The 12,777-nt window shown below is 37.3% G+C and overlaps 1 protein-coding gene across 1 annotated transcript in view; it reads left to right on the forward strand.

Moving 5' to 3' along the window:
- Window positions 1-142: 142 nt before the first annotated feature.
- Window positions 143-12,777, forward strand: part of TMX3 (thioredoxin-related transmembrane protein 3) — a gene marked incomplete at its 5' end in the record, with an annotated part of 28,863 nt that continues 16,228 nt past the window's right edge. Inside the window, 7 exons of the mRNA XM_010159251.1 lie at window positions 143-230; window positions 4,505-4,544; window positions 5,330-5,453; window positions 9,048-9,093; window positions 10,007-10,087; window positions 11,458-11,557; window positions 11,803-11,880. Of these exons, the coding sequence (XP_010157553.1) occupies window positions 143-230; window positions 4,505-4,544; window positions 5,330-5,453; window positions 9,048-9,093; window positions 10,007-10,087; window positions 11,458-11,557; window positions 11,803-11,880 (557 nt within the window). The remainder of the gene's footprint in view (window positions 231-4,504; window positions 4,545-5,329; window positions 5,454-9,047; window positions 9,094-10,006; window positions 10,088-11,457; window positions 11,558-11,802; window positions 11,881-12,777) is intronic.

Genomic DNA, 12,777 nt, shown 5'->3' on the forward strand with positions numbered 1-12,777 from the left:
GGGCCGAGGAGAGGTGGGCAGCGGGAAAAGCCGGAGCCGGGGCCGGACCCAGAGGGAAGCGCTGGAGACGTGAGGGGAGAGGGGGACGGCTGCGCTGAGCCTGTCAGCGGGCGTGGGCGAGCACCCACACTGTGGTTTGGAGATCGCTCACGGTGCGTTTTTCCTTTCCTTGCAGTGGTTGCCCATGTGGTGGCATCAGATGCGGGTTTTGTGGAGGATCTGGATGAGTCGTAAGTACTGGGGGTCATGTCTTTTTACTTCAATATTGTCTTTTTCCGGGGCGGATTTACCCCGTACTGACAGTTTCTGAAGAGTGTGGTTGTCAAGAAAGCTACACTCAAAAAGTTTGTGTTTTCTTAGGAGAAATGGCAGAAAAAATGTGGCCTCTGTTAAGTAGGTGCAATTAGTGAAGCTGAGGAACAGTTTAATTTTGCCTTTTTTTTTTTTTTAAAGCTGCCATCATGGGTGCTGTGGCCAAAAGCATTCTCAGTCTTCCTTGCTCTTTCTGTGTTTTTGGTAACATATTGGTGGATTAAACATATTGGTGGATCACCCCAGATAAAAGCTGATTGCGTTTAACAAGTTTCCTCATTAGTTTGCTGCTCAGCTGCTTCAGGGAACTGGGAGAACCACTAAAAGTGCATTCATGTGTGGCCAGAAAGAGAAGAGAGAAGGAGGCCTGCAGGACTAGTTCATGCCTGCCTGAAGTGCCAATTATATTCCAGCATAAGAATGTGCCCTTACAGCAGATTTAGCCCCAAGACTGTGGAGATGTTGAAATGGGTAGTCTCGCCTATAACTTGGTTGTGAATTGTCGTTGTTCATGTACTGCCTTGCTTTGGCAGTTCCATGGCGATGTACCAATAAAAACTGTCAAAAAGTGATTTTTATTTTCTTTGGTGAGATCAGCAGGTTGATCTAAAGTGCTACAAAGCAGCACGATTATTAGAATTAAAATAAGAAATATAAAAAATATTAGCGGGTATGGGAGAAGAAGGTGGCATTCGATGGCTGCTTATGATAAATTTAAGTCACTCAAAGGCAATGTTTTCATGAGGCTTCAGTCCATGATAAACTGCATCATAGAGGTAAACAGTCGGAGAACTGTTCACTTTTTTAGCATGTTGTTTATTCAGCTAGAGCACATAATCATAGTATCAGATGAGGTGCTGTGGAATTATGGGGGAGTGAATGGGAATGTAGGGAAGAGTTACTGAAGAGAGGTATATCAGCATCTCTGTTTTTTTAAAAGGGTTGAAAAAAGCAGCTGGAGAACAGTAGCTGCTTGGGCTTGAATTTTCAAACCTTTTTTTTTTGAACCATACCTTATCTAAAGAAAAAGATACTAAGTGAATGAAATAGCGTGTCTGAGCTCCCACATCGCGTTCCCATCTCATGTTTCCACAGGTGTAAATTTAAATATAATTGCTGTTTTGGCATGAAGAAGTATAATTTTGTAGTCTCATAACTTTCTTTGAAATATCTGGTAAAAGAAAATTTTCCTTTAGAACACTTGAATGTTTGACTGCAAAAATTATACAGGTGCCTGTATTGGTAATTGGAAGTAAGAATTAAATGGTGAGTTGTTCAGGATTCTTTTTTTTTTTTTTTTTAGCTAATTGGCAAATGTTGAATAACAGGAAAACAATTACCTAAAAAAAATAACTGGAGGCAGTGACTGGTCAAAGTTTTAAGTCTTCCATTTTTTAGATACCTAAACATTATGGAGTTTTTGCTGTTGCTGAAAACTGTGTTTTATTTGAATTTTGGTAGTTGCAAACAATGCCTGTTAGCACAAGGTGCAGTTTACAGGATACAGGGAAATGAGTAGCAGAGAAGAACTAACAGAGGTGCAAGTCACCCAGCATCACCCATCCAACAACTGGGCAGTGGAAAGGATGCAAAGTAAGAGCTATGGTTTCTGTCAGTTTATGCTGACTGCCTCAGATCAATGCTCATCTTGTGATGTTTGGTGAGTTGTTCCAGTGTGATAATGAAGCAGATAAGTAACCTGACTAAAAAAGGAAATATTTTTCTTTCTGTGAGGATGTGTTGTTGGCTCACCCAATCAGGATCAGAAGCATCAGAATCGGTGCAAGAGGGAGTGAGAAGGGAAGCAGAGATGAATAGAAGCAGCATCTGAGTCAGTTTAAGTCCTTCTAATTGAGGTCTTGGTCTTCAATTTTGCTTTGTGCCAGTTTCTTTTAACCATTAGTGATTAAGTGGGGTACACGGAGGTTGGGTCAACATATGATCCTGGAAGGTGCATGTATTTCAGGCAAATAATTTTGATTCAAGGATATGCAACACTTATGTCATCTTTCCACTATTAGGGTTGTGCCTGTGTCAGCTGGCAGAGAGGGTTGCATAGGACATTTAAAAAGAGACAATAAATCTTATGCTCAGGCATGTATTTACAGGGCCTAGAAACAGCACCTTCAGAAAATGCGAAAGTACTCATTTGTACCAAGACAGTTTTTCTTTAACAGCATGTTCATATTCCTTAATATTGTTTAGTAACTTAATAACTGATGTTACCAAAACTGGAATGAGTTTAGATAGTTGGATTTTGTCACGCTTCAGATTTTAATATCTCTGGAAGTTATCTTTTAATTAAATAGGTGCTTGTAAATGAGTGGTACAACTTGAAACTTATTGTAAAAGCTACTCTATTTTTTTAAAATACCTTAGGCTGAAGTTATTAAATTCCATTGGAATGTTCTTCCTCCAGACATTTTCTCTTTCCTTCCCTCTTTACACTGCTGCCTACTGGTTTTGTAAGATTTCACTCTTCCTTTCTCAGTGCTTTAATGTTCTTTGCAGTCTCCCGTAACAGTTGTACTGTGTGTCCTCAGTCATACTGAGGAGAAATTTCATTGTAAATTCTTTTCCAAACCAAAGGTGATATTCCAGACTGAAGCATGGCCCTGGATCTGATGATTCAGTAGCTGCTTTCTGCCTCTTGCATCATAATCAATTATTTGACTTTGTAATTGGAAGTTAGCTGGAGCTTCATTAGGGTTCTCAGGAGACACTAGACTCTAACTAGTTCTTTCATTAACTCTGTAGCACTTAGGGTGATGAAATAAATTTTTAGCCAGTCAACTAAGCAATTTTTTTACTTAAAAATGCTGTTTTCCTGCAGCAAAATGTTAGTTGCTGCAAATACTTGTTCTGCTGTACAAGCTTTGAAACATTGGTATGCCATCAGTAAAAATGCTGCAGTTCTAAGTTTCAAACACTCAATGCTTTAATTAAGTTAGTCATGTTTTCTGAATTATTTTTTTCAAGCAGTAGGCCAGCTATCAGCATTATTATTTCTTTAAGACCATTATGGACCATTATGAGTCTATTCAACTTTAAGTAATATATAATAAATGTTTTCTGTTTCTGCTTATTGCCTCTGATGCCATTTATAGGCATGCTGCATACTGGGAATTGATGAGTTGGGCTGCAACTTCTATTAACTTAGGGTGTAGATCACAGGCTTATTACATAATTATATATACATCTCCTTTCACAATACATGTTACAGTAAGAATGTTGTATACTCTGCTTTATAGTATGTGACATTACTCCTAGTCACTTTCACTAATGCCTGTGTTTTACAAAAATAAACCTTACATTAAAAATCTGGCTTATTTAATTAAGTAATGCAGTAATTTCTATGATTTTGCAGTGACAACAGTTCAGTGAAATGTGTAAGCAGCATTTCAAGAGGTACCAGGAAACTTTGATTTATCGTATTCTATTTTTGTTAGAGGTTTTAGCATTTAGTGACATATCTACTGTTAATAAAGCTAGTCAATTCATTGAGATGTCAGTGCTGTAGCATTAAAAATACTCACTAGTGTCTGTGTATCTGTCTTTTATCAATAACTTGAACATTTTCATTCCAGTAAGTTGGTTTCTTGTATGCACCTCTGATAAAAATGTAGACTGACACACCTTTAGTGGAAAGTTGAAGGAGGTTGAACTAAACTTGCTTTGCATTCTAACATTAAAGATTACTTAGTCTACATCCAGTAAAGCCAAAATTAACAGTGTGAACCAGTGGTCTGAAAGACTCTGTTAGTGATCTGTAAAAATGGAGCATTTGCTAAACAGTCAGCAACAATATAATAGCTGCAAAGTAAGTCTTCTCCTTAGACTACATAGCCTAATCAAGTATTTTGTGTGTTTTGGTGTGTTTTCTGATTTCTTACTGTTTTTCTTGAGTTTTTGTTTCGTGTTTTTGGGGTTTTTTTGTTGTCATTTTGTTTTGGCAAACAGTTGTAGAAACTTGGTTGATATAACTGTGTATGTAGTGTCACATGCAAGGGCGAACTTAATACTGAAAAATAACAATTTCCTCCTTCCCCCCACCCCCAAAGAATGAATCCAAGCAGAATTATAGTATGTGTAGTTTTATACCAACTTAATTGTAGACTTTACCTATTTCACACTTGCATTTCACTTATTTTCAGATATATCCTATATTGATTTAATTCTTTTCCCCTCCTAGGTTTAAAGAAAACCGTAAAGATGATATTTGGCTCGTTGATGTGAGTATGTGAGAAAAATGGGAAGACCTGCTAGTGCAAATCAGAGCACAAAGTGTACAGTGCTACACTCTGTAGTAAAGCTGCTTCATCATTTGGAAAATTGTTTGCGTGTGGTGCAGAAAAATTACGTGACAGTAATTCTTCTGACAGGATAGATAAGCAGTCTGTATTTTGAGGATGAACCAGGAATTGCACTGAATACTGGAGGCTGATAGTCCTTCAAAAACGAAAGCAGATTGCCTGACACAGTCAGGAGGTGATAACCTCCATTCAGGATTTTTACCATTCCATTCTCTGTTTATACCAGCTAACGTGTGTTCTAGACATTTAGCACTGCAATATCAAATACATGAGAAGCTTCCTTTACTTTTCAAACACATTTAGAAAGATCCGGCCAGTGCTGCTTATTTCAGAGGCAAAAAACTATTAAAAAGGTTGAGCTTGTTTGGGAATGAGATAAAATTCCTTTTGCTCACCCAAATATTATTTGTAATTTCCAAATTGTATAATTCAGATCAGTGATTTTTCAGTGCAGATTCAGAATTGGTCAGTAACGTAGAGGAAAACAAAATCCAACTTTGTCAATTTGTAACCTGAATTTCACAGAGGTCTTGCAATAATTGAATGTGTTCTTTTCAAACTTGTGCTTCTGTATTAAAGGCAGCACCAAATCATAGAAGCTCTCTTTTTCACTCCACTAATCATGGAATCCACTTCTCTTAATTATTCCTTTTCATTAACACATTTCTGCTTGTTTGTTTAAATGAAATGTATTTACTTCTTAGTTTTATGCACCTTGGTGTGGCCACTGCAAGAAACTGGAGCCTGTGTGGAATGAAGTGGGTATAGAAATGAAAAACATGGGGTCTCCGGTAAAAGTGGGAAAGATGGATGCAACTTCCTTTTCTAGTAAGTATGGTTTGGTTAGTGGTAATTGCATGACAGCCTCTGTTTTTTCATTAGCTATTCTTCTGTATCGTAGCAAATGTATGAAACAGTCATTAGAGGAAAATTTTCTTGATCTTTTTCTTTCTGAAAGTGACAACATGCTGTAGTATGTAGTTTTTATCATGCTTGTTTCTGCTTGTGTAAAAAAAGAAGGTAAAAGCTTTTCATAGATAGGCTTTTGATATGCTTCTCAGTGTAGCGTTGTATGAGCATCTTTGGGGTGCGTATCTTGATAGCATCCAATTTTAGATTCTTTATTTTACTGTTGGACAGGTGCTTGTGTGCTTGCTGTTACTCTTTGCAGGTAATCAGTCCCTAAGATGTTACACCAAAAGTCTGCTGAAATCACTGAAGTCATTACATCAGTGTTCACCCTGTTTTTCCCTGTGTTCCTCTGTAAATGTCTTGAAGAACGCATTTCAGCTATTTTAATGCTTTCATTTTTGATGATGCATTTCATATGTGGGGCAGTTTTAAGAGAAAACCCAAAACCTTAGGCATTCAGGGAAGTGGTTTGGGTAGACTTGAGAGGTTTGTTGCATGCTTAACAGTATTTTCTTAGTTGTAGTGTTCTTGTTTATTGCCATTTCACCTAAACCTATGTTGAACCAGGAGGATAGCTAAGAGGGAAGACACAGGGAGCGTTGGGGCCCAAGTGAGACCTGTATGTGATAAAACTCTGCTAATACATGTAATGTTTTTAGTTAATACCCATTAAACCTGATTATTCAGGATTGCTATATTTGCATTAAATATTTGAATACCTTTTTTCAGTGATATTCCATTTTTTTCTGGCCTTACTTATAGCAAAGTTTGGTCTTTTGAGATTAAAATGATCTTGTCTCAAACACCAACTTATTGTGTGTAGCTTTTCCTGTAAAACCACATAAATTTGACCTCATGTTTCATCTTAAAGATACTTACTTGGCTAAAGAAAATGTTTGGAGAATTAAAAGTTTCAAGGTCATGCAACTGGGTAACTTCCAAATTTGGAGTAGATTTAGTGGATTTCTAACACTCCAGTCATGTATGTCAAGTTCTAAATCGTAAAAATTGTATAAAGTCTTACCCTGAAATATTTGCATTTGTCATCCTGATACTAAATTTTTTTATATTATTTGATACCTAGAACAGAACTGGCACTTTGTTCTAAAATTCGATTTTGCATATTTAAAACTAAAAGCTGCATGGGTTCTTTAGTGTCCTGAAATTTTTTTCCTCTCAGGTTGGTTACCAGTCTTACAAAGAATGGAGTCCGATAAATCTTTTGAAATAGTTTCATGCTTTTATTTTGAAAATGGAAATTTTACAACATTAGCTATGGAATGCTCAATCCACTTTGCTTAATGTCTTCTCAATCTAAAGATTCTCTGATTTAAAAGTAATTAAATCTGGAGAATATCAGAAGAAAATGCAGCTGGGCACACAAGTGTGACAAGAAAGGAGCATGAATGCTTGGCTCTGTGTTAGTTTGTGTTCCTGACAGGAATGTGAAGTAGTGTGACAGCACTGAACTTTGGGTAGCTTGTCATCAGAGAGTTGAGATCACAGCTGAACCTATAAAGCATCCAGTAAATGTTGCTTCTGGTAGCTGGGTGGAATGAGGATGCATCAGTTCTGTCAGTAGAACAGTCACCCCGTGTGCTGTCAGTTGAAGTTTCATGGGGTTTAGTCTCAGAAATAACATCACACCTGTGTGTGTTGTCCCAAAAGTGGGATCATTCGCCTGGTGTGCAATATGCCAATATGCACACAGAGCGGGGGTATTTTGTTATTGCATATTTGCGCAGATATGAGGCTTGTTGTTATTGCTTAGTGGAAAATCCTGGTGCTGGCATAACTGCTGCTGTTTGCCTATGCTGCTTTCTTTGTATCAACAGGTGGAGGTGATGATGTAAGTCAGTCAGTTCCGTGATGTTAGAGGATTTTAGTAATTTCTATGGCTGGGATGTTTTAAAAAAAAAAAAAAGTCTATTTTGTAGTTCTCCTGACTCTGCTCAAGGGCTATAAAAGGAGAAATTAACTGCCCAGCGACAGGTCTTGTGATTGAATGTTCTAATGCACATTTTGATGCGTTCTAGTTCTGTGTAGTACAGCTATGAGAGACAAGGATCAGCATCAAATCGATCCCGGTACACCTATTTCTTAGGTCAGCCTCCTTTGGCTGAGATGCTGGTAGGTGACTGCTAGTTTTATTTCTAGTGCTGTGCAATCAGGGTTTTGATCCAGGCAAGTAACCTTAGGGTCACAATTTCTGAACTCCTACTCAGAGCCCTGCACACAAGTCCTCCCACACCTACTGCTCTGAGGTGTGCTTTGTAACTTCAGAATATATTTCAAAATTCAAAAGCATTGAAGCTGGGTTCATTTTGAGTGCAGGTGTTGTTTTTCACTAGGGAATTAATTATAGAATTCCAGAATGGTTTGGGCTGGAAGAGACCTTAAAGACCATCTAGCTCCACCCCCCCTGCCATGGGCAGGGACACCGTCCACTAGACCAGGTTGCTTAAAGCCTCATCCAGCCTGGCCTTAAAGACATCCAGGGATGGGACATCCACAGCTTCTCTGGGCAACCTGTTCCAGTGCCTCCCCACCCTCTCTGTGAAGAACTGCTTCCTGATATCTAATCTAAACCTCCCTGCTTTCAATTTAAACCCATTACCCCTTGTCCTGTCACTACAGGCCCTTGTAAAAAGTCCCCCCCAGCTTCCTTGTAGGCCCCTTCAGGTATTGGAAGGTGCCATAAGGTCTCCAAGTTGCACAAGTATTGTCAGAATTTTAGACTGACTTTAGCCTTTTTTGAAGACTACTTTAACTTTCAAAAAACACTGAACTGACTGGAGGATGTAGTTTAAGGTGGCAGTTGCAATGTTCACAACTGAAAGGATGGTTGCAGATTATACTCCTCTGATGGGAGCAAGATGAAAGGTTTTAAACAAATGTGAGATGAGGGGCAAAGTTCTGCAACTGTCTTGCTATTTACCACTTTAGTAAGTTAAAGGTGAGAGGGTGGCTAAGCAGTGTCTATTTCTGGTGAAATTGCTGACTGAAGACACTTACCTCTGCTTTAAAAATCGACTTTTTTTTAACTACTACAGTATGATACTGCAGTTTTCTGTGACCCATTACTGTGGCACATGAGTAGTTAATTGTCTTTTGTATTTCTTTTAAGCATTAATATTTACAGCTCTACATCCATAATGCTTAATTCTTGCCTCTGATATTTTCAGCCATTTGTATGTACACATGAAACCTATACTGCCTTTTGGTGAAAACTGGCCAAGCATGTCTATTTAGAGAATTCTCATGTCATTTGGTTTGTGGCATATGAATTGAGAGCACATGCTGGGACCCTTCAGTACCTCTGAAAGAGGTCCAAAATTTAATGAGGTAGCTTTGTAACAGCAGCTTCCTGAAAGCAACTATAATAATTAATACTAAGTAAGTAGTAGGTTTTCTATTGATTTATGTGTCTTGAATAGTTAACTGTGCTTAAAGATTAAGGTAGGAGAGCAAAAAAAGTCTTTGACTTTGGCGTTAACACATTTCTTTCAGGCATTGCATCTGAATTTGGAGTGCGAGGCTATCCAACAATTAAGCTGTAAGTTGATGATACCCATTGAATTTCTAAGAGTTACCTATCCTACCACTGATTTCACAACACTTTAAAGAAAAAAAAGTGCTCTCTTCTTAAAAATCAAACAAATCACAAAAAAGCCCCCAAATGCTAAATAAAAACAAGCAAACAGAAATACTCCACCATTTCACTTTGACATTATCTTTGATTTCTATTGGACTGTTTTTCCTTTGAAATTCAGTAATATCAAGCTGCTTCCTCACAAACAGGCAGATTACTAAATTTGGAATTAATTTAACTGCTGTTTTGCATGCAAATTTGTGAAAGTGTGTGTTTATAAATTATATTTCAAATGTATGTATGTACTAAATTAATTGGTGGATGAAATTCCTTTTAATTTGACACCTTAAGAGTGATTCAGGCAGTGAGTGCACTCCTGAGTCTTCCTGTTAACTTTTGAGTTGCTCATTTGGTGCATAAATTCAGAAGTTTTTGCAGGTCATTTGGTAAAATTCAATTATAAAAAAGCATTAAACAAGTTTGTATGTTTGGCTTTTACAAGGACTAATCCCTAAGCTGTGTAAATGCTGAATGTTTGGCATTTGGTTTGGGTGTGTGGCTTTTTTTGTGTGTTCATAAGCAAATGACCTGTGTGGTCATGAAGTAAATGACTAACGTGAGCTACCAAAAAAAAAAAATCTTACCATTCTTTTAATTGTTTTAAAAAGTCAGTAAAACAGATATTGTGTAAATAAGTTTTTATTCCATAATTGTTATGTTACATTATTAAGTTTTATATTTTGCCGACAGTGAAAAAAAATCTTGCTTATTTCTTGCTAAAAGGTGACTGCAATAAACATGGGAAGATCGAGTAATTCTGCACATGTAGTTTAATTGATTTCAATTCTGTTCTTTTTTGTCTTCACTATTTATCTAGTTTAAAAGGTGACTTGGCATACAACTACAGAGGACCTAGAACTAAAGATGATATCGTTGAATTTGCTAATAGAGTAGCAGGGTAAGTATACTTTTCTGGGAGACTGGTTCTCATGGCTTAAAACTTTTGTAGGGTTTTGAGATGGGCCTAAAATTTAATCTGTTTTAACAAGATCAACACATTGACGTGAAGTTAAAAACTGTATGTACTGTACATGTGGTTGCATGTGAGACTGGTGGTGAATGGCAGGGAGAACGTAAGTAGAGACTAGCTAGTCACAATCCCTTCTTCACAGCGCGAGAACTGAGGGCTTTTCAGTGTAGTGGAAACTGAACAAACGAAACTCATGGAAGCCAGAAACAAGAATATGGTCTTCAGTGTTGGCTCGTAGATAGATAGACTAAGGCACAATCTGTTTAACACTCAAAAGTTATCTTAAAAATATGTGCGTATGCATCTGAAAAGTTACAGCAATTGGCAGCATAAGGAAATTGCTTTTACAGAATTGTTCATAACAATTTCTATTGGCTCTTTCTTTCCTACAGTGGCATGTGTCCTCAAAATGTTATAGACAGTAATCTTTGGGGAGAAAAAGGAATCGTATTTTTTCCTTCATTCTTAGTTATAATTAAGAAACATTCATATAGGTACATGATACTAATTATTGTTCAGAATTCTGTAGTTAAGGAATATTGGTGATCTCTAGTAATTTACCAGAATTTTGTAAGAGTATTTATTTCTAAGACTAAGGTGGTTTTTTTTTTTTGACTGCTGTGTTTACATTCCGAATTTCTGTCAAATGTTTGAGACCTTGTTGTAGCCTTTCACTATATAAAGAGGGCATATAAGAAAGATGGAGAGAGACTTTTTAATCAGTGCTTGTACTGACAGGATAAGGGGCAACAGTTTTAAACTGAGAGAGGGTTTCAGATTGGACATAAGGTTGACATTTTTTTTGCTATAAGGTAGGTTGAGACTGGAACAGGTTGCCCAGAGAAGCTGTGGATGCCCCATCCCTGGATGTCTTCAAGGCCAGGCTGGATGTGGCTTTGAGCAACCTGGTCTAGTGGAAGGTGTCCCTGCCCGTGGCAGGGGGGTTGGAACTAGATGGTCTTTAAGGTCCTTTCCAACCCAACCTAATCTATGATCCTGTGGCCAGTAGGTGGCATGCATATGTACATCATAGCAGCGTTTTATACTAAGATGATAATTTCAAATTTAACTCTGCTGTTTGAGGAACATACGTTTATTTTGAGATATTTTTAGTCATTTTAGTTGAAACAGAAATAAATAGAAAAATTAAATTAATTTGCATTGGAAATTGGACTTTAGTTTAAAAAAAAAACAAACCCACAGAAAACTTTATGGGGTTTTCTTGGGGATGTTTACTTGTTTGGGTTTTGCAGCTTGCGAAACTGAGCTTTTTCTTTTTCTTTTTTCCCTCCTCCCAGACCTCTTATCAGGCCACTTCCTAGCCAGCATATGTTCGAGCATGTGCGAAAGAGACATCGTGTACTTTTTGTGTACATTGGTGGTGAATCTCCTTTAAAGGTTTGAAGCTTGATTAAATAAAGTTTCTTCTTTTGGCTACTCACAGTTTTAGTTTAAAATATCTTCTAAAAGACTGAAGTGCTTGCTTGTAATAAATTCTCATCCTTTTTTATGGTTATTGATGTGTTTGAAACTTGTGTCCTAACTATTCTCTAATTACTCTTTGAAGATAAGATATGTCACGATACTTTCATTTGAAGCACACAAACTTCAGAAATTAAAAAACGTTGTTTGTATTTTTGCAGGAAAAATACATTGAAGTTGCTTCAGAACTAATCGTTTATACATACTTTTTTTCTGCCTCAGAAGATGTGCTGCCTGAGGTAAGCTGTTTTATAATACTGGTATGGTTCTCCTTATGTATGTAATTCTGCTGGTTTTGTGGCACAGAGATAGTTTCTTACAATGTATTTGGCTTTGATAAATTTCAAACGAATTACATTGAAACATTTATTTGTTGAGTCTGTATGGCTGAAGAATACAATCTGAGTTTCAATCTGTTATTGCTTTATATTGGCTGAATTACTTGCTCAGTCATGTTCATAAAATTAAACAGAAGATACACAGAACCAACATAGGTGATACAACCTGCTCAAGAAGATACTTTGATTTTTACCTAGTGCAAAGCTCTTCTTGGCACTGATAGCCCTTTCACCAACCACTTGTTAAACTAGTTTGGGGGTCTGTGACGTGGTCTACTACTGGTACTCTAATAATCAGAGAACTGAAATTGTAGGTTATTTTCACCTTGTGCAATACAGCTGATCAAAATACTAGTCTGCTCAGGGACCAACTGGTCCTGTCTACTGGCTGCAGAATTCTCATGTGGCTCTTTGGAGTATTCTGTAACAAGGAAATAATTTACAGTTAGTCACAAGGGTGGAAAAAATTGCTTCTACTGTTGTTAGTCTAACCATTGTTGCATATGTGTTGAAGCAAAATCAAGAGGCTTTTTCATTTATTGTTATCTCCAAACGGGTCCTGAGTCTACTCCAAACCTGGTAACACGACTTGTTTGGGATTAGCTGAGTGAGAACTAATATAATTTATACTAGTTTTTTTTAGGCACCTGCATTTTCCAACATCGTAAGTACAACTGACTTCATTATAGTGTATTTCTAGATTTCCAGAAGGCTTGTATCAAAAACTACCTCAATTTGAATATTGCTGTTTTCACTTCAGCCCCAGCTGAGCAAGAAAAGTACTGTTAACTTGTGCAG

The sequence above is a fragment of the Eurypyga helias genome, unplaced genomic scaffold (genome assembly GCF_000690775.1).
Source record: "Eurypyga helias isolate BGI_N326 unplaced genomic scaffold, ASM69077v1 scaffold8129, whole genome shotgun sequence".
In the NCBI taxonomy this organism is placed as follows: Eukaryota; Metazoa; Chordata; class Aves; order Eurypygiformes; family Eurypygidae; genus Eurypyga; species Eurypyga helias.